The sequence below is a fragment of the Melanostigma gelatinosum genome, assembly GCF_949748355.1.
Source record: "Melanostigma gelatinosum genome assembly, chromosome: 14".
In the NCBI taxonomy this organism is placed as follows: Eukaryota; Metazoa; Chordata; class Actinopteri; order Perciformes; family Zoarcidae; genus Melanostigma; species Melanostigma gelatinosum.
The window spans coordinates 20,194,357-20,215,490 of record NC_136647.1 but is presented as its reverse complement, the minus strand read 5'-3'; the positions used below and the strand labels follow the sequence as shown (position 1 = coordinate 20,215,490).

Below are 21,134 nucleotides of genomic sequence, written 5' to 3'. Positions count from 1 at the left end.
TGCTCTGAAAAGCCAACGACTTGGCCGAGACGTGTTTTAACTCGTTTCCATGGGGACGACGTCAGTATTGGCGACGACTTGTCCACTTAAACTTTAGAGATGCCTTTTCTGGAGTCATACTTGGGTGAGTAACAATCTGGAGCGCAACAACAAACGGAACAGTTGAGATGCAATCAAACTGAATCCAAGCATAACGCTTGTGTTTAACTGGAACTAAACCTTTCTCTCTCACACACACACACACACACACACACACCTCAACAAAATCATTTTAGGAATTGTCAGAATTCCTAACGCAGCGTCATATGCTAATGTTGACATTGAATGTTATAACAGCTGATTTAGTGGGTTCTCATGAATGCTTGCACACCCCCATGGAACATTTGTGCGAGGGGGAGAGAAATGGACTCTCAGACTATTGGTGATTCGGAATAATGTGCCTTCGGAACAACGGGCAGTCCCCTTCACAACACCCAATAACGTACGCCTGACAAATAAACACCTAACCTACCAAATAAAGGACTATAAATGGCCCACGATCGCCCAAGAATGTCTTATAATAATGTCGCCGATATGCACTTGCTGACATTATATGTTCACAGAACAAGGCTAATGTTAGCATCTAATTGTATTTATGCATTGTGTAGTTAACGTCAGCCCCTTAGACATCCTCTGTGTGTAGAGTTTTAGTTTAGGAATGGAAAGCCCGATGCAGATGATTCGCATCAGAACCAGTGTGCATAGTTGTTTAAGGAAAAATGTGCTTGCATGCACTTTTTTTATGTATTCCTGCAGCGCATTTACGCAATGCTTTTACAGTGCTCATACAGACAATATCTTGGAAATAACTGTTGTTCGAATTCAAAGGAAACATCTTTTACACAAATTGTTTTCAAAGGAACTCCCACTCAGCCTCTTTTTTTCTTTCTTTTTTTTTTACTTGAGCTGGTGTTTATTTAACAGCTGCTTTCATGAGCCACTTAGCCCCTCTTTCCCCCAATAACTGTAAAACGATTATTGGGCCTCTGGGACAGCAGGCCTCGGCTCATCACAGACTCTTCATTAATAAAGACACAAGGCAGTGGCTGGGTGGCATAGTTGATGACACCAGAGCTGTATCCTCTCCTCCTGGCGGAGTAATGGAGGCTGAGATCAGAGGGTGATGGAGAGACACACTGGCCTAATGAGGTGGGATTGTACTTGATGGAGGGGAGTGTTGGAGCGACTGACATTCAGAGAAAGAGACCAACGCTGACATTAACTTGATAAAAAATAAATAAATAAATAGGGGAAAGAAACTCTGACTCCCTTAACACGGTAATGAGTGCCACTGAAAGAACTGCGCTAATTCAGATGCAAAGCTGCCGATTGGCCGGAGTCAAAGGGCTGTAATGAAACCCACATGGCAGCAAGAAACGGCACCGAGTAACACACAGAGCCGGCTGATATTCTTTCAAATACTGACCAGATGAGGCCAGCATTGTTTTATTCTGAGAGCTGTTCAGCGTCATTGAGCCGCAGCGAGGCCTCCGCTCATGACTGAATACCTCTACTCCCAAACACCCATGTGACAGCACACAGGGTTTGATGAATTAACAAGAAAAACAAGTTTTTCTAAACATGCCGACATAAAATATACTTGGTCTCTGCCCTTCGCCATTCTTTGGATACATTGGTGGGGGCCCCCAGGAGGAAAGCCTGGCCTGACAAAAACAGCCCACAAGCAGAGAGAACTCTTTTGTTTTGTACGTCAACAAGAGGAAAAACTGAAGGAACCGAAAATGCTGATATTTTACACACACAATGACATAACTACGATCACAGCGAGAGATGTAACCTCCAGGGAAGACGTCTTTCTCACTTTTCCTTTCATCTACAGAGCAGTTAGTTTCCTTCTAACCTAAGTGGACTTTTTTTTAGATATTACCATAGAAACGTAAAGCGGGTTCAGTCGCAACAGAGAAGCTCTCTGCAAGCGAAGGGGACTTCAGACAGGCCCGGAGCCGAGCGGTGGAGCACATCAGGAGAGCAGGGCTCCAAACAAACAGGCCTCGGCTACAAATTCAAAGCAGCTGGAAACTGCAGACGCGCTATTAAGTAAATGACGGAGCGGAGCGGCCAACGCTTTCCCAAACACCCGGAATCACAGCAAAGCCGTCGTATTTCAGAACTCTTTGCCAGTGGAAGCCACAGTCTGACCTGCGGGGAGGAGATATTCTGAGATGATGATCAGAACACGACTCCACTGACCGACGAGGAGAGACGATAAAAGTGAATGAAACATGCCACTTAACACGTCGTCTCCAGATCTCAACTATTTATGATGATGTTATGGGATAAAATGTCCTATCAATTCAGAAACGGAATACTTTTGCACATATGAAACTCACTCTTGCTCTCCTAAACACTCACACAGACACAGGACTAACATTTACTTCCATCCTTATACTCAGTGGAGCTAGCTGCTCTGGTGCTCCTTTGCACTGATGGACAAAACCTGGAACTACAAACCAAAATGTGGAAATTCAATTAGGAGGGATTTAAGTGTTTCATAAAGTCAGAGGTGGCTGTCCAGAGGAATTCCCATAAAACCCTGGGGCTCAGGCATAATCGCAGCGCACCGACAGCCTCGCACACGCCCCCACGCTGGAAACCTCAGGACGGTGACGCACACGCCCACAACCGCGGCCTGAGACCCTCTTTGTGAATCGCTACTTATGGCCGACGGACTTCGACGACCACTCTCTGTCCGTCGTGCTGGTGCAGGCCTGGAGCGTCGAGGGACCCGCGGGGCGGTTGAGGCTTTGCGAGCCCACTGCAGCCTTTCCACAATCTCCCTGATACAGCAGTGGGTGGAAAATATCCCTTTATAGAAAAGGGTTCTCCTGCTTCTGGTTGTAAAAAGGGTCCCACAACAACCCGCTCTGCCCAATGAGTGGCACTGGATGTGAGCTGTAGCTAACAACAGAAGTTTGTTGATGGAAAACAGGGACCACACAGTAGGGCTATGAAAACCCATACATTAAGGCCTGGGTTTGGTTAATAGGTAGCTTGAACAAGGAGCTTCAGAAAACCACGGGACGACTAAACCACTGGGAGCTTTTTTCTTCTTCTTCTCCTCCTTTTTTCCTACAGGCGGTTTCTTCAGTGTAGAAAAACACTTCTTATCTCCAGTAAATATAAGTTCTCGCTAGTGACTCATCCGGTGGCAGTGTGGGGAGCTGGTCAAGCTTCTCACCACACATAATGTGCTCAGACTGGGCCAAGAAACAAACCACAGTTTGTACCAAACGGCAGCGGTTACAGGCGACGAGGCGTCGATGCCGAAGTGAATTTCTTGTTTAGCAGCTGTAAAGCTGCGTTTGCGCCATTATTTGACAGTGACGGTGTAGAAATGGGAGGAGCTTATATTGCAGTTGCATCACTGTAACCACTCGGCTACCAAGAAGCTCCTTTTCGCTTACTTATGAAAATGTACGGATACATACAGCACGTATACTGCAGGTAAAGGGAAACTAAGAAAAAAAAAACACTTACATTTGATGTTAATTCACCTATAATCTGCATTATTTAATGCACCCCTATTATCATAATAATATTCAGATAGTGTCTGTATAATGCACTGTAGGCTTCAGACTACAACCTTTTGACTGATCTAATCTTAAATGCAGCATTATGAAAACAGACTCCCCTCCTCTCTCTTTGCATCAATCACCAGAGGGAGAGAGCAGACGGCCGTCAGCCTACTGTCTGTGTCAGGCCGCTGAACAATCTCTCAACTCAACCCACGGCGCTCTCAGCTTAACCCACTTATGACCTGCCAAGAATAATTCCTCGCTTAAACCGTGACAAATAAAGTACGCTAATGAAGTGCTTTTTACTGTCAGCGGAGTACGGAGATCTGGTTAAAAGTGGCACCTTAATGGCGTCCAAATGCAAAACACATTGTCAGACTCAGGGGCTGATAACTTCATTCCATACAAGGGGGAGATTACCCAAGATTTGTACAGCATGTGGCCATGTGGGAGAGGACGCTCGGAGCCGATTCAGGTTGTTCTTCACCGCGCTGAAGCAGAAACACACACGTTTGTGGCGTGGCCTTGAAGAGAACTTCACTCATTCTGTGTTTCCTCCTTCCTGTTAGGACTCAGAGTGACGTATATATTACCGTACGTTGGCTTGGCGCTACATTTTCTGCCGTCTGTCCCACCCATTATGCGTTTTATCATATCAATCCCTGTGAAATGGAAAACGGATGTGGCTGTTCTGGAGGGATGGAGACAATGAGTGGCAGCAGGCGTTTGAAATGGCCTGATTACTTCCAGGCTGTCTGGAAGTGAGAGATGGTGGTGGAGCCCTGGTCCAGGGTTCAGGTAAACAAACAGCGTGGCCTACACTTGGCCGCATTATGATTTCTGAACACGGAGGAGTCTGTTTGGACACTGGAGATGTAATCATCGCTTTTTCTTATCCTTTTCTTCTGGAACGTTTTTTCTGGAAAGTACCAAGGAGTGAGTCTTTCACCGCAAGCCTGAGTTGGACAAGGAGAGAAAGACCAACCGGCTTCTGAGGAAATCTGGGATAGCTCGGTATAAAAGTGTTCCCATTCCAATGCAAAGGAATTCAAGCGATGGACGAGTGAATAAATGGCAATAAGTATCGCAAATGTGGACAGATAGAGCCAATAAATAAATGATCTCTGTTAGCTGGGATGAAGGATCCTTAAGAGAAGACACCATAAAACATTTGAACTAACAGATATCACCATGAAACTGCCCTAGTTGATTACTTAAAGACAATTATTTATGTATTAAAAAGTTTCCTAAAATGTTATGTTTAAATATGCAAATTAAGGCATTCTATTGCATACATTTACACAAAAGTAATCTGAGCATTGGATAAAGCCGGGTACAAAATGATTGGTTCATTTTGTTGACATATATAAAAGGTCATATATAGTCAAATTATTTTACAGATGCAATTTTGGATATCTCTTTGTATCACTTCATCAATCCAAAAAAACTAAATTTAATTAAAATGTTGCCATGTTTTAAGTAATAAAATGTGATGTAAATGAGGCTATGAATGATGTATGAACAAACCTCTCTGTAAAAACCTTCACAACATAGAGAGAAATGAAATGGATGTACGTGCATATAGAGAAAACGGCATTTAAAGATATGTTTTTTAAATTACATACATTTTAAAGACACAACAGGATAATAGGTTAAATAATTTAACAAATCGATATCACCATGAAACCTCCGCAGTTGATAAATATTAAGACAATTATGTATTACACATATTTTGAAATGTTATGCCGAAATATGCAAATTAGGCATTATTTAATGGTAACTTTTGGTGAATTTAAGACAAATCTAAAGACACAAATAGAAAAAAGTAGTACAATAAACATCTAAATGTGTATTTTCTATGTTTCATTTCCACTATTCTGTAAGAATACATGTTATGGAAGCAAAGTAGCCCAAAATCTCACAATTGACCAGTGGAAAAAAAACAATGTTTTTACCATTATAGCTAATTCAGTCCTGTTTGGTATAATATAGTAAATATATGATTAGAGGAAAATTTGCAAAGCATTTGAGAAAAGAAATCCAGATTAGAGTTCCTGTGCATGTACAATGTATTTCACACTAGGACGATGGAAGTACATCGACTTTGCAGCATAGTGTGCAACATAAAACAAACATTAGTCCGAGTAACAGACGCAGCAGCGCTGCACCAACGAACAAGCGTAATCATCGCACCACCAATACACGATATCCAACATCTGACTGTTACACAATCACTGAGCGTGCACAGCCACGTCTGATTCACAGGCCTGTGGAGCAACGCAGAGTAAACACACAACCGCTTACAAGAATGTCAACTGTGGAAAAACAGAGTTCATGCGTAAATATGGAACGCCCATTGTTTCACTGCAGGGAGTCAACTAGACTCACAGAATGCTGGTGTGGACCGTACCATCTCAAACATTGGCATCGCAGAAGAAAGGGAATGAGGTGGAGATAGTGTTCATCGGGAAATGTTAACGGTCTTGACAAGGAGCGGAGTTATGGGGTGGGAAGGAGCTGCGTAATGTCCTCTTCTTTGCGTGGGTCATATGGTTTTTATCGAAGCACAATCACATGAGCTAATGGCCGCCAAGGGGCTGGCCGTGCCAAGACTATGTTGTGTCTCTGCTGACTGGGGGTCATGAGCTTTGTCACAGGGGTGAAGAGCCGAGGGAGGGGCCTCAACTTTGGAACATGTCACATGAGCAGAGACGACAAGGATGAGAGAAGAGCAAAGAGAGCGGAGAAGAGGAGGAGAATGGGTTTGCATACAGTCACTCCACCAGACCGAATGACACACATAGTATATTTCCATGTTCGCTTTGTTAAATAGCAAACAGAGACCGCTCTCCGGTCAGCTCATTGCTCAGTTACAGATCAGTCAGACCGTTGCTTACATCTCGGGTTCAGTGGTGTCAGAGGAGGAAAAGAACAATTTCTCTTGTTATTTCATATCCAAACCAGGTCTCCTTGTAAGGCTGTGATTGGTGTCTGTGGATCATATCATACAACATTCTGAGTCCACCTTTTGCTTCATGTAACCTTGCTTTTATATTCATTCGTGAAGTTTACCATGGTTTAACATGAGTATAATGCAGAAATCCTGCCTGTTTTCTACAGACTCACTGTGCTAATGAACTCGCTGCAGGTGAGAGCTAATAATGCATGAAGCCCAACAAGCTGTTAGATGATGAAGATTAATTCACAGTATTTATTTACATAATCTGGATTCATCAGGCAAAAAATTGTCAATACCTTGTCATAACTGCAAAACTCCCCTCCATACCACTTCCATTATTAAATCCTAAGCAAAGGTTTTCTCTTGCTAGAGCGCCTACAACCTCTCCAAATAGCTTCAAAATGAATACCTCTATCCAGCCAGCCCCCGCTCCGCTCGCTGCCACCTCCACTAACCACAGTAGGCTGCCCCGTGAGTCGGAGGCGTGTTTTATGGAGCCACAGTTGCCACTCTTAATGGCAGCCGGCACTCTGACGTACGCGGTAGACCACCAGAATGGCACTCTGCCTGCGGCATTGATGGGAGACTGCAGGCGACGTTCCCCCCAGTAGACGAGAATAAAGGTGAACCCAGAGGTGACCTGGTTGAGACCTCGGCGGGATTTGCTGTGTTTTAATTCCCGATACTAGCTTTCCTTTGCCCGAGGCCCGCAACATATGATATGCCGAGCTTAAGTGACTGAGAACTAATTGTTGTGCCAGACCCCTCCTCCTAAAAACCTACAGGTTTTGTGTAGCATCAGTTGTCAAGTAATCGGCCCCATATGCCGGTTTCACAACAACGCAGCCTAGTGGATAACACACACACACACACACACAGAGTAAGTAAATGCAACACATTGCGTGCCTCCAGACAAAAGGTTTCCTTTGGAGTCAGCCACACTAATGTGGCTAATTTGTTTCTGTGAACGGAGGAATTCACACCCCTGCGGATGAGCACTTTAACGACTTAGCTGAGAAAAAAATCAATTAAAAAAAATCACTTTCTCATCAATTCATGTTCTGGTATCAACTCAACTGGGACCAAAGAGAAAGTGTGCATGCTCACACTCCACATGCAGTTGTCCAGGCATTGCAGATTTTGTAATATTTACTGGTTGCACAAGAAGTATGAGGGAGCTGGTGAGAGTGGCTGAATATCCACGAAGCCTTTCTTAAAGCCCGAGGTGGCAACATGGCAGCGTGTTCCCACCTGACGTCCAGGGGTTTCTCCAAACAGCCGCCCCGGCCTTTTGCCCCAGGCCTCCTGAACACGAGGCCCTAATAAAAGCATACTTCTCCCTCGGCCACATCAAAGCAGGGGCGACCCGCTGTGGCCTCGAATCCTTCGCCAGCATCCCCTGTATCACTTTCAAACACAGCCACACAGGGCAATTTAATAAGAGATGGACAGCTAATGTCTCCCACCCAGGCTGTAGTCGGTCGGCGAACCGGGGTCTGCCGTGAAACCAGACCTCTGCTTTGTATCACAGAGCCAGACGTCAATGCCCGCATAGCGAGCCTGGCTCAACAAGCGGCGACCACTAAAGACAAAGGAAAGGAAAACACACACACACACACACACACACAAAGACCAGATAATAACTGTGTGCTGCAACAAAAATGCTGTCTGTTGGTAGTCAACAGTAGAAGATCCCGGCTCAATGTGTAGGCGTCAGTACAGAGATCATTTCCTAATATAACCCCCGATGAATGAACAAGAAACGTACAGCAGACAAGTCTCTGTCTCACATGTGTGCTGATGTGAGATCCGAGCCACAGAGAATCAGACTCACAGCAGCACACAGTTGAAAGCGATGTGCAGCCAAACCTGGACGGGGATCTCCGTTTGCAGCGGGTTGCATTTTATCGAGTGTGACATGTTTACCACTGCTTCGGTTTTGAAACAATGGTGTATTATCACTATCACATGGAGACGGACCACTCGTGTGACGCCGTCACACTGAAGTGGAGTCGACCTGATAACTCATCCTTAACGTGTACGTAGTCGGGCACACATGGAACGCATGAGGCAGGGCTTTGAACGCAAGCTGAAATTTCATCCTGCAGAAAACACTGACGCTCTACCGAGCTGTTAAAAGAGGAACGTTAGCTTCACTGACGATAAGAATGAGCAGCGTTTTCCTCCCCGTGACCTTACATTGAAGGTACAGTGAAGAATTTGTTTTATTTCTATGTGCATGGGGTTGCATTTAGTTTAACGTGCGCCCTTTCAGTCACTGACTTTGACAGAAATAAGTCTTTAAAGATGTCCCGCTGTCGTTTATTAATCAATCATTCCGCAGAATGCGCTTACAAAGTCATCATGCACTCCTCACATGTGCCCACCTGTGTTGCGGCTGATGGTTTGCATCTGGTCTCAAAACCTTACGTTTGAATCTATCTGCATGGGTTTCATGGACACAGGTGAGAACTGTCTGGAGCTCATTATTCATCCTTTGAAGCTTGTGAAGAGATCTGTTCCATTCTCGACTACCAGAATAAGACATCTCTCCATCACGGCGCCATTATTATCTCCGCGGCCATGTGTGTGTGCGTGAGTGGGTGTTGTTGCACCTCTGCGTCCATTCCCAGGAAAAACTGGGAATGGAATGCAAAGTGTTAAAAGTCAGTGGTAAATGTCTGAGGGATGAATGGAGGGAGGAACCCAGGTCAACAAATTAGGAGTACTTTAATAAGCAGGGATAGGTCAAGAGTTCAACCCTCCTTCATCTTGTGTACCTCATGTCAGCCTTACGCACAGACACATTTCATGTTGCAACTATCTGCTCCTTCAAAAGGACAAGTGTGGTGATTGTTTTCATCAAATTCCACGAGAGGGGCAAAACCAACAATGAACTGATGCCTGCGTACCCAAAGCCTGATCGATCTTAGTCCTCTGTGCCATAGATCTCTGTGCCTTAGAAGCCATGCTAGTGAACACAGTGGTGCTTTGAGCTACATGCTAACAATGATAATACCAATGCTGATGCAAGGCAGGTATAACTTTGTCTATGTTTACCATCTAATGTTAGCATGCTAGCACGCTAACATTTGCTAATTACCTCCAAACAAACAATATTTGTACATATACCCAAAAGCACTGGAATAATTAAAATGTTGACCTGACTATGGCGCTAAATGACAGTCAGAGGATCCTCAAAGTTATTCTGGAGACCATTAATATATATATATATAAATAATATACATCTAATATGTCATGGCAACACATCCAAGTTGTTATTTCAGTCTGGACCACACTGGAGGACAGATATCCATACAACCATTCTGGCACCGCTAGCATGGCAAAAAATACATCAATGTTGCTCCCCTATACACAGTTCTGCTGCTGTAAAAGCAGTTACAAGTGCACAAAATCTGCTGCTGAAAGAAAAGTCTCCAACAACTGCATAGTTTACTCCAGTAACACGTGCTGAAGACTGCAATGTTCAGGCAGTCTGAGGAACCTATTGAGCCTTTCTAAAGACTCATGTCTTCAGTAGGAACTCTTCATAGTTAGCAGACTTTAGTGTGAGCTAATTCAAGAAGCAAGAGAAGCACTTTAGAATGAGAGGTATACAGTATACTAACATTGTGCCTTCTTCAGAGAATGTATTGGTTCCAAAACAAATCTCAGCTTTGAGACACGGTAGATCTTTGTGTAAAAAAAAACTTGCTAGACAATGCTAGAAGTTAAATTGTAATTATACATTTTTGTCTTTACACATTCTAAGATCCTCAAATTTGTTATAATGAGTTGCAATTCAGAACCACAGTTGTGCACGGCGTGTTTGTTCGTACCTGGGCAATGTTCTTGTTGAGCAAGTAGACCCCGTATTCAAAATGAAAGCGCTCTCCTCTGGGGTACAAAGGGAATCTGTTGAAGACAGGAGAAAAAGACACGCATGGCGTTAGACAGGAACAGCTGATTTATTCAACTTGATTTACCATTACAAACAGTTGAGTAGCGAAGATGTAAGGACACTCGCAAGCCAACTAAGCACAGTCAAGCTTACAACAGCACTGAATCCATACCGTGTAGTCTACTGTAGGTCTAAGCGTGTGAAAATGCCAATGAAGGATGGTGGGATTTAAAAGGGCCATTGTTTATGAATCTTACTTTGAGAGATTCAAACAACTGTTGCTCTTCGGCTTTCGCAACACGATATGAATTCTTTCCCATCGTTGGGAGTGGCCGTCCGTGTAGCCAGCAGCGCTTACATTCGGTAACACGTGCAGGAGGCAGATGAAACCGGGTCTGGGTCTATGACCCCCCCCCCCCCCCCCCCATCCCACAGACGCCACCTCCGTACCTTGTTAAACTGAAATATCAAACAGGAGCGGAGGCGTCCGAGCAGCTGTCCATCTGCCTCTGAGCGAGAACAAAAGGAGAACTTTTCCCTTTCACCATGGTGGGAAAGTCCCAGGTGCTGAGTTTGGGTAGACAGGGCAACATGCTGATATGTGGAGAGGGAAAACTCTCTTTGCTATCAGGGACTTAGGGCTGGACTCATCCCTTCCTGTCATTATGTGCTTGTGTCTGCTGATCGTCCACGGAGGAGGATACCGAATTTTGTGGAAACCAGCTCCATGAACTGAGCAGGGTTTTGCTCTGACAAACCCCACACCAGTTAGCATCAACATACTTGCCGTGATCTTTGTTATCTACATTCACATCTTAGCTCATCTCTAAATGCTTCCACTCAACCTTCAGAGTAACCTAAAGCTAATCCCACTCTTAACCTCTCACCCAAACACTGAAATATTGCTTTTTAAGAAGTGGGAGGGGGAAAAAGCATCTTCTTTTCAGAGGATTTGCACATTTCTGCACATGAAACTGACATCTGGGGTTTATAAGAACAAAAAATAAAATTCCAACAACACACGCGAGACATTACCAAGGCCAGGTACATACATACATACATAACATATGCACGGATGCAGCATGCACACAGTTAGTCACATAAACAGCTGTTGCTTTTGTAGGTTGCAACAGTTGTTGATGCCAGAAGGCTACGTCAAAGGACAACAAAGAGCGGAGGATATATTATTCTAAAGATAAGGAAAACTAACTAATAAAGCTTGTGTTGTTGTATGATGCCTTGTGAGGGAGGCCCACATCAAAACAACCACTGTCAATTGTTCTTAATAGCAGCACCTCAGTGCATCTCCTCATAAATAACTTCAACAAACGATGATAAAATGCACCGCCTCACTTAAGAGGAGACCGCTCAGGCTGAGATTTGGGGATATTTTGCTTCCATAACGTGTCTTTTTTTCGGACTAGTAATAGACTAATAATGCTTGATTTACATATTTAATCATAACATTCCAGGACACTTGTAATACAGAAAAAGAATGATCTTAATGTAAGCAATCAACTGGCAAAGTGTCATGGTGATGTCCATGAGTTACAATTGTTCCCGATTCACCTGTGGTGTCTGCCCCCTGCTTTCATTTGCTGCTGGAGCTAGCTCAGCAAAACTGAAGGGGGGGGGGGGGGGGGGGGGGGGGGGTTCAAGGCTCTTAAATGAGTCTCATTGCTCTCAAAGCAAACTCTAAAATGTGACACAGCCATAGGATTATTAGAAAGTGATATCTTTAGCGGCAAATATTAAGTGTGACCAATTACAGAAGACATGAGCCTCTGTCATGGTACGACAACGCAGCAGATGCGTTCTGATGTGCGTGTTCTGTGCAGCTCAGATTATGGAAAGCAACAAAGTGTGTTATCATAATTATGCAGACGACACACAAATCTACATAACTATGTCACCAGGGGACTATACTCCCATACAAGGGCTGGGTAACTGCATTGAACAAATCAACAACTGGATGTGCCAGAATTTTCTGGCACATCCAAACAAAGATAAAACAGAAGTAATTGTTTTTGGTACCAATGATGAACAATTGAAAATCACCGCTCAGCTTCAATCACTGATGTTAAAACCCACAAACCAAGCCAGAAATCTATTAGGTGTAGTTATGGATTCAGACCTCAACCTGAACAGCCATATCAAGACAATAACAAAATCAGCCTACTATCACCTGAAGAATACATCAAGGATTAGAGGACTTATGTCTCAACAGGATTTGGAAAAACTTGTCCGTGCATTTGTCTTCAGCAGACTGGACTACTGTAACGGTGTGTTTACAGGTCTCTGTAAAAAGTCCGTCAGAAAGCTGCAGCTGATTCAGAACGCTGCAGCTCGAGTCCTCACTAAGACCAGGAGGGTGGATCACATCACTCCAGTTCTGATGTCTTTGCACTGGCTTCCTGTCCAACAAAGACTTGACTTTAAAATCCTGCTGTTGGTTTACAAAGCACTGAATGGTTTAGGGCCAAAATACATCTCTGATCTGCTGCTACCTTACGAACCATCCCGACCCCTCAGGTCGTCTGGGACCGGTCTACTTTCTGTTCCCAGAGTCAGAACTAAACATGGAGAAGCAGCGTTCAGTTTTTCTGCTCCACATATCTGGAACAAAGTCCCAGAAAGCTGCAGGTCTGCTGAGACCCTCAGCTCATTTAAATCAAGATTGAAGACCTTTCTGTTTGCTGCTGCCTTTAATTGAACCACATTCAATTACTATATTCATCAATTTCCTGCATTTCTGCATTTTACTACTGAATTTTATTTCTTACACTGTTTCTTTAATTGTTTTTAAATCTCCTTTTCTTTTGCCTTATGTTTTGATGCTTTTAATGGTTTTATGTGAAGCACTTTGAATTACCTTGTTGTTGAAATGTGCTGTACAAATAAACTTGCCTATGTGCAGACATGTGTTGAATGCTTTGCACATATATATATGTATGTGTGTGTGTGTGTGTGTGTGTGTGTGTATGTACACACATGAGTGTGTGCTGGTGAGTAGGAGCATCCGGCATGCCTTCTCTCAGTGTGTGCCCCCTGGGGACTGGGTCATGGTCTTTAGATAATCCTTTGTGAGAGCAGATACCCCCCCCCCCCCTCTCTAACTATGACCTATAAGTGCTTGAGGCGATAGGAGAATACAGCAGAAAATACACTTCCTCAGTGCTGCCACTTCACTCTTCTGTCAACTGAGATCACTGCAGCGCCGCAGGGTTGATGTATTGATTCATATGTGACTGTGACGTTTCGAAGGCCAGATTTTACTCAGATCTCGATGCTCCGGAATCTTTGATAAGACCCACGTTTCAGCATTTCAGCTGCGAGAGCACGGGGCTCTGTGAACATACACTCGCACGAGGATTTGGTTCTGTTTCTTCAGTTTGTTTTCTCCGACTCGTATGCGAGCAGACAACATTCTGTGGTAAACACCTCTTCTCTCACACAGTACGCTGCAACCCTGGGAAGTGAAAGAAGTAAACCCTTAACAGATGGAGGTGGTTCTAGCCCAACAATGAATTCTAACAGGATGCTACTTCTAAAGGAGTAAAGAGTGAGGCGCTGTAGCCTGTGGGGGCCACGCAGCCAGACACTTTTTGGCCCTCCACATCCACCGACATGCGGCCATGAGCCCCCATGGAGTAAGCGACATGCCGGAGGCCATATCTCAGCACTGGGAAATAACTAACAGTGAGAGGAAGAACAACGAAACAGGCATTCCCCTTGCGCCCCTGGCATTCCCAATATCACTTCACCACGAGCAGATAGGACCTGTTTGCTGATGAACACTCACGAAAAGGAAAACAGAGCCATGTCCAGCACGCACACACACACACACGCACGCACGGCGGAGTGATTAATGGCCGCTGTCCGCTGTGTCTGAAATCACACTGGAGAGACTCCGGTTCACCAAACACCAGGAATTCCTCCCGGGGACGTCCAGTAAAGTCAAATATATTATTACATACCAGTGGGGTGGGGCGGGGGGAGTCTGAGGATGGAGGCAAATGGAGGAGGTGTCAAAGCAGTGTGTGATTCAGTTAGCCGGGACATTTTATTGTTTTATATATTATCTTATTTGACCAGAATTGTCCCACTGAGATTTTAAAAAAGAAAAAAAAAAGTGAAAGAAAAAGAAAGCGCTCAAAATAAGCAAAAGTACACATGCCGGCTCTGAGCGGCCGGGACGGATAGATAGGTCACCGCTATCATTTCTGCTGCAACAGCAAAAGAAGCAAGCAGTGTTTCTGTCCCGGAGAGAAGCAAGGAGCAGCAGAGGAAGAGGAGACGGGACGCCATCTTTAATCACTCAGCCAGCGGCAGCAGCATGAACTGAAGCGGTCCTACACACTAAACAGGATGAAATTAAAAAAAACAGTTCCTGGAGGAGCATGCAGGCCAAAATCAGTACCCCGTGAGTCCATCAGGATGGAGGCTCCAGAATAAACAGACACAAACCAGAGAGATTCACACACGGGCTGGGGAAGCACTGTTTCTGCCACCAATTGTTTTTCTGTTGTTTCCAAATGAGCTCATGATCGCTTTCGCCTCTTGCACCTTGTTCTGTTCTTTCGCTTAATCTGTTGTACATATAAATCAAACGCAATCATCTCTATCTCAGCAGCTCCTCCTCAGATTTCCTCACTTTTCCTCAATCAGGCCGTTTCTTCCGTCAGCACATCCCTCCGCTGCTCCCCTCGGTGGCAGCTCTGTTGAAGGGTCGTGTTGGTGAAACTAACACAGCAAACCGAATATGACAGGCGCCATAATCAACACACCCGCTCGCTTCAGCGTCCATTTAAAAAAAGAAGAAAGGCCGATTGCTGAAACACAAAATGTGCTTTCGTTTAGCTAATATTCAACTCTGTGTGCACTGGGAGAGAGAAAAGAAGAAGAAGAAGAGAAAGAAACGACAGTGAGTTTAGAGCAGAAGTAAAACTCTGGAATACAAAACAAAGAGCCCTCATCATCCCCTCCAGAGCAATCTCAGAGCGGGAAAAAGACAAACGCTGCGTCTCACAGGAAAGTCCCGTCTTTATGAGCGAGAATACGTGCGCCCCGGCCTGCCAGCTCTCTAACTGCAGGGGTCTAGACACAGGCAGCTTCACAATACAAAAGAAAGGACTCTTGTAAAAGGGAGGAAACAACCAATAAACACACAGCTACAGTGATGAGTGATAGGAAGTTCTTTGCTCCGTCTTCCTGTCCATTGATTTGTATTCCTGTTGAGGGATCTTTTAATAGCAGGCCGACTGTCACGTCTTTCATCTCGGAGTCATCCACCACCACCAGTGTCTCCACCGTCTCCCTGCACTGCGCCCCGCCGGGCCTCTTAGCAGCACATGACACCTTTTACACCCTCCGGGAAGAGAAGTGCTGAGGTTACTGCGGCCCAAAGACTAGTTAAAGCTTGGTGTATGAGTTTGTGCACATACAGCCGTGTTAAAACAGACATTGGTGTCTGTAAGTTTTACCACAATGTGGGAGCCAAAATTGAGTCCACCCGAGTTAAAATGACCTTCGTCTCTACAGGCAGTCCTGTTAAAAGTAGTCTATTAGAGGAGGTCAGGCAGGGGGGGGGGGGGGGGGCTTCTTGTGAAAACTACAGAGAGCATGTATATTTAAGCAGGTTATAGTATGTTGGACTCCGGTCTCTTCCCTCTTGGGTCCACTGCATTAAATGTAGGAGTGTAAAAAGGAGGATACAGCTATGCAGGTGGGTGGTCGTGCTCAGCTTCACCGTGGTTCACGAGGCAAACGGTGGGAGGACTCCTCGCGACCGGCTGACCTGCAGTAATGTATACACAGGCTGAGGTCGCCACATGTGTTGGCTTGCCTGTTTAGACATCCTAATTAATACTCCAAATGTGCAAAACAACAGTTCTGGCTCACATGTTGCAGACGAGGCTTGGCCAGTACGTACAGCCGCTGTTTTAATGGTGTGTGTGTGTGTGTGTGTGTTCGCAAATGTCTTTAATGTGCAATTTCAAAAGGCACGGGACCATAAATCATCTGGGCCTGCTTTTTAGAAAAAAAACACCTGCCTTGCAACTGTCAAAGCTGTAATGGCAGTGGTTACTATATAAATCACAGTGAGCTGTAATTTTCAATATCTGAGGAATGATTACACTGAGCATCTGTCACTGAATGCTGTTTTAATGACCGCGGCTGCACTTAGGACCCCGGTGTAACCGTTTCGCCATCTTGGCCTGCGCCGTTAAAGCACCTCCTGAGTGATGTGGCGGTTGCTCGCTCATGCTGGGTTTTCATCACAGCTCTTAAGAATATCCAGGAGTCTGCTGACCCCAGCCCCCGACCCCAGGGCTCCCATTTTACCCCCCCCCTTTCCTTTTGTTTTCTTCCATTGTTTTAAATCACAAGCAGAGAAGGAAGAGAGGAGCTCAATCTGACCAGCAGCCAGACAGTATACAGCTTCTCTCTCCAAAAACTTAGCGGACCATCACTTTAACAAACATGATACGCGATCTGATCTTGAATCAAAAGATTATTACACAGATTTAGGATTAATATTCCGACCCCACGGCAGTTTCTGGTCAACACCAATTTCCATGATGATCGCTGCACTGTTATCAAGAGCAAGAGTCGTGCAAGCTGCTCTGATTGTACTTCAGCACTGCTGTGCTTTGAGCTAAATACTTCCATCGGCATGCTCGCAATGATAATGCTGGTATGGTGCTGGACGATTTTGTAAAAACAAACAAAACACTGAATTGGGACTATTTTTGACTGATATTGCAATTATTAATATGAATTATATTGATATGTTTCGCAATATTAGAGGGAATGATAACTTTTACATCATTATTCTCATTTTCATTGAAAGACAAAAAAAGAAAGATCATTGTGGTGTGATTATTTCGGGGATCTGTACCAAACAAAAATAGTTTCTGAATTCTGCAACATGACAATATTTAATCTAAAATGGTATTTTGACACATTTCACCTTTAACTTTAAATTCTGCGCCTTGCAAAAATTTCAGTCGGCCATATTGTGATTTGGATTCTGATTAATTGTGCAGCCCTGCTTATGATGAGCAGGTATAATATTTACAATCCTCAATATCTTAGTTTAGCGTGTTAGCATTTTCTAATTAGCACTAACACAAAGCGCAGCTGAGGCTGATGGGAAAGTGATTATTCTGCATGTATTTGGTCATAAACCAAAGTCTTTGAGAAATTAAAATGTTGACCTGATGATGGGGCTCACTAAAAAGTCAGAAGGTCACTAAAATCATTACAATTCCAACCAGTGACTGTGGAGACATTTAACGTAAAACCACAAACGTCATGGTGGCGCTGAATGAAAAGTCAGGGGTCAGCAAAGTCAGCAGGGTTTATCCTCAGGGCACTATGAATGTCTGTGCAACACCCTGTGCCGATCCATCTTATAGTCTTTGACGTAATTGGACAAAGTGGTGGACAGACATGACGCTAGACATGGCTAAAAAGAGCCAATACTGAAAGAAAGCCTGTGACAGGTACGTTCACGTTTTCCCCTCAGCCCATGAACAAGAATACACTGTTATTAGATATTCTCCGCATCCTTCAGAAAGCCATATAGCGCAGATGCTTCTCGTTATCTTTTTAATGAAGTATGGACAAGGACTGCTCCAATAAGCTGCGCAACAGCAGGGCTCCGAGATGAAGGGCTGCTAATGCAACTAACCTGTCAACCAGAGGAGACTCCTCGGCTTCTTCAGAGCCATCATAAACATCGTGTTCACGCTATTGTCCTTGAGCGATTGGGCAGAAAACCGCAGAAGACAAGTAAACATTCAGTCCATTCCCCGTGTGCCTTTGTAGTCGACATACAGACCTAAGTAATGAACGACTCGTTGGAATTTGATTCAAACTCCCTGGCTCCCAATTTGATCATCTCTTTCATCTCTTCTATGAAAAACACAGCAACTATTCAGCATGTGCTCATCACACTGCTTAAATAATGAGTTATTCTATCATGCCAGACAAGTGCCGTCTCTTATAGAACATCAAATAATTCTCATTAGATATTAAACTTCATAATCATTTAAATATGGATAACTTGAATTCCAATTGGAGCCAAAATCTGTGAACTTGCTGAATGAAATGAATCAGTACTGTAGGACAGAGTGTGGTGAAACAATCAACATTCAAAGACGGAGAATCTCGATCAGGTGCCGAAGCATGAAATCCCATTGAGCCACATTGATACAAATATGGTCACCTCCGCTCACTAGTTGCACAAAAAAAAAGCAAGATGGCGACGGCAAAAATGCCGAATTAAAGGAATCAGAACTGTAGTTCGCAAACCAATGGGTTTCATGATGACTACGTCCACTTCTTATATACGGTCTATGGTTTATACTGAGTTTTGGGTGAGGCCTGGAGGGTCATTCCGTCAGTGTTGCCTACTTGGCAACTTTCTTTCTTAATTTAGCAACTTTTGAATCTAGTGCGGTCAGCTACTGTCATTGTCAAAGAGTTGTCAACACTGGTCAAGGTTTTCAGGTCGGATCATTTTGAAAATCGTGCTTACTTTTGCTAGTTTCTCAACATTACCAATCCTATCTTTAACTATAACAAATGAATCACCTTAAGTGATTGCCGAACTTGACTTGTGTAAATGTGTGTGTGGGCCTTCCTATATAATGTGCCTCTCAGTGCTGTGAAGGACAGGTTCGTTGGGGAGCAGTTCCCCCTCTCCTCTTTTGCACATGGTCCATGTTAAGAGACATGAAACCGCTGAAGCCCCGGAACAATAACCTCTTTTCTTGGAGCTCACAGGTTCATTTCGTCTTAAGCAGCTGCTGCTGCCCCCACCCCACCCCTTCTTGGCGTTCGCTACCTCCACCGACAGTTTATTTTGCTTCTGAACCAAGCAGTGATGTGTAAATCCCACTTGCATCTTTTTTTCCTTGCCGTGATAAAGAACAAAAAAAACAACCTGATTTGCCTCAATACTTTGGGGCGAACGAATATATGAGGCAACGCTTGCTTTTTAATGGCTGAGCTCTGGACTCAATCAGACACTGGACATCTGGATCACATCTCCCTCGTTCTCCCGCCATGCAATCAGAAACACTGGAACCGGGCTCTCCACAGGACAAAATGTGGGCGCAACATGTCGTTAAGAGTCCAGAGGACGTCTCGTACTGGAGGGGGGGATTTAGTGGTCCAGAAAATACCAAATCATACAGGGTGCCAAACAGACAGTCATATTCCACACCTCACTTTCAAACACTCTGACAGGGCCACTTTCAAACTCTGGAGGGGAACACAGGTCAGATCAACACATGTCGTGGCAGCTTTTCCTGGGTCAAAATATCAGGCTGAATGAAATAAAGCAGCCAAACATAAAATAGGTATTTTCATAGTCTCTACACAACACTGAAGGCCCAAACACTTGAATTAACAGGCTAGGTATATGGATTTTTGTCTTGCTCAGCTATATCCGGGGCTCTGAGAAATCAACTTGAGGGATTTCATGTTGGATTGTAACAGCTCCCGAATTCTGGATCCACACCTGGTACTGCAGCACAGCCGCTATTTTAAGGATGCACTGCAAAAATGGGGTTAGGACAAATTCAGCAAGGGCCTACAGTGCGACGCGCAACTATAACGGCATACGGTTCCTATGTGCACGCCATTATAATTGACCGACTGCTTGCTAATCCTACCACGCTCTGAGGAACCGAGCCCAAGCCACCTCACTTATCACCGCTGGCTGCCTCTTTCCGACACTTTAATCACCCCTTTTTTGTACACTTGTAGAGCTCGGCTAGTTGCTTTCCGTCTCCCCACACATCATTTTGCTGCGTGTCTGCAGCCCGCCGAGACCTCAGGGGTCATGAACATGTGAAGGAGGGGGTTGGGGGGGGGGGATGCTCGAGCGTTCGGCCCCACTCAGAGACACCTAAGGGCGAAGCTGGACTGTCGCGTCTGTTCAACAGCCACGCAGCCGCAGAGTTTATTTTTCGTTGGCCGGGTATAAAACTAGGAATGCGACTCCCAATGAGCCCCTCCAGCTGTTGTCATGACATAATCACCCACACAGAGAGAGGCGGCCGCTCCATCGCAGCGTTGCCTGATAACGTCTCTCCTTTTCCTCACACACTTTCTCCCGGCTGTTTGTCTGTTCAGTACGACACATGTGGACGTGAAAGTGTCAGTGCTGATTTACACGTCATCCCCGTGTGCCTCCCTCAGCCGAGGATAAGAAGTCATTTGTTTTGGAGGGAAAGTAGAGCACAAAGATGTGCTGACACAGGAGCTGGGAGAACCCAAGCTGTTCTCATACAGTGTTCGTAGCTATACCTTTAAAAGGAATCACTGTAATTCGTGTATATATATATATATATATATATATATATATATATATATATATATATACATACATATACATACAGTTTTCGTAACGCCACTTCTCTAGTTATTTGAACTCAAACCATCACCTTTTCCCAACGATGACCAAGTAGTTTTATTGCCTAAACTTATCAGAGTATTGCATTTATTGTTACCCAAACCACGACATTTTCCTACAAGTAGTTATTTCCTGTGAAGTTTATTTTGAGAAGACTGTATGAATGCAACCTGCTGGACATTCGTAGCAGAACGCACGATTAAATGAGTCAGAACTTTTGGCAGGATAATATAAGAACAGCTCTATGAGGATACTTTCACGTCCACCATG

The 21,134-nt window shown here is 44.4% G+C and overlaps 1 protein-coding gene across 1 annotated transcript in view; it reads right to left on the bottom strand.

The window, feature by feature from the left end:
* Window positions 1-21,134, bottom strand: part of uvrag (UV radiation resistance associated gene) — an 83,045-nt gene that overhangs the window by 24,149 nt on the left and 37,762 nt on the right. The window contains exon 13 of the mRNA XM_079283203.1: window positions 10,374-10,449. Coding sequence (XP_079139329.1) covers window positions 10,374-10,449 — 76 coding nt within the window. The remainder of the gene's footprint in view (window positions 1-10,373; window positions 10,450-21,134) is intronic.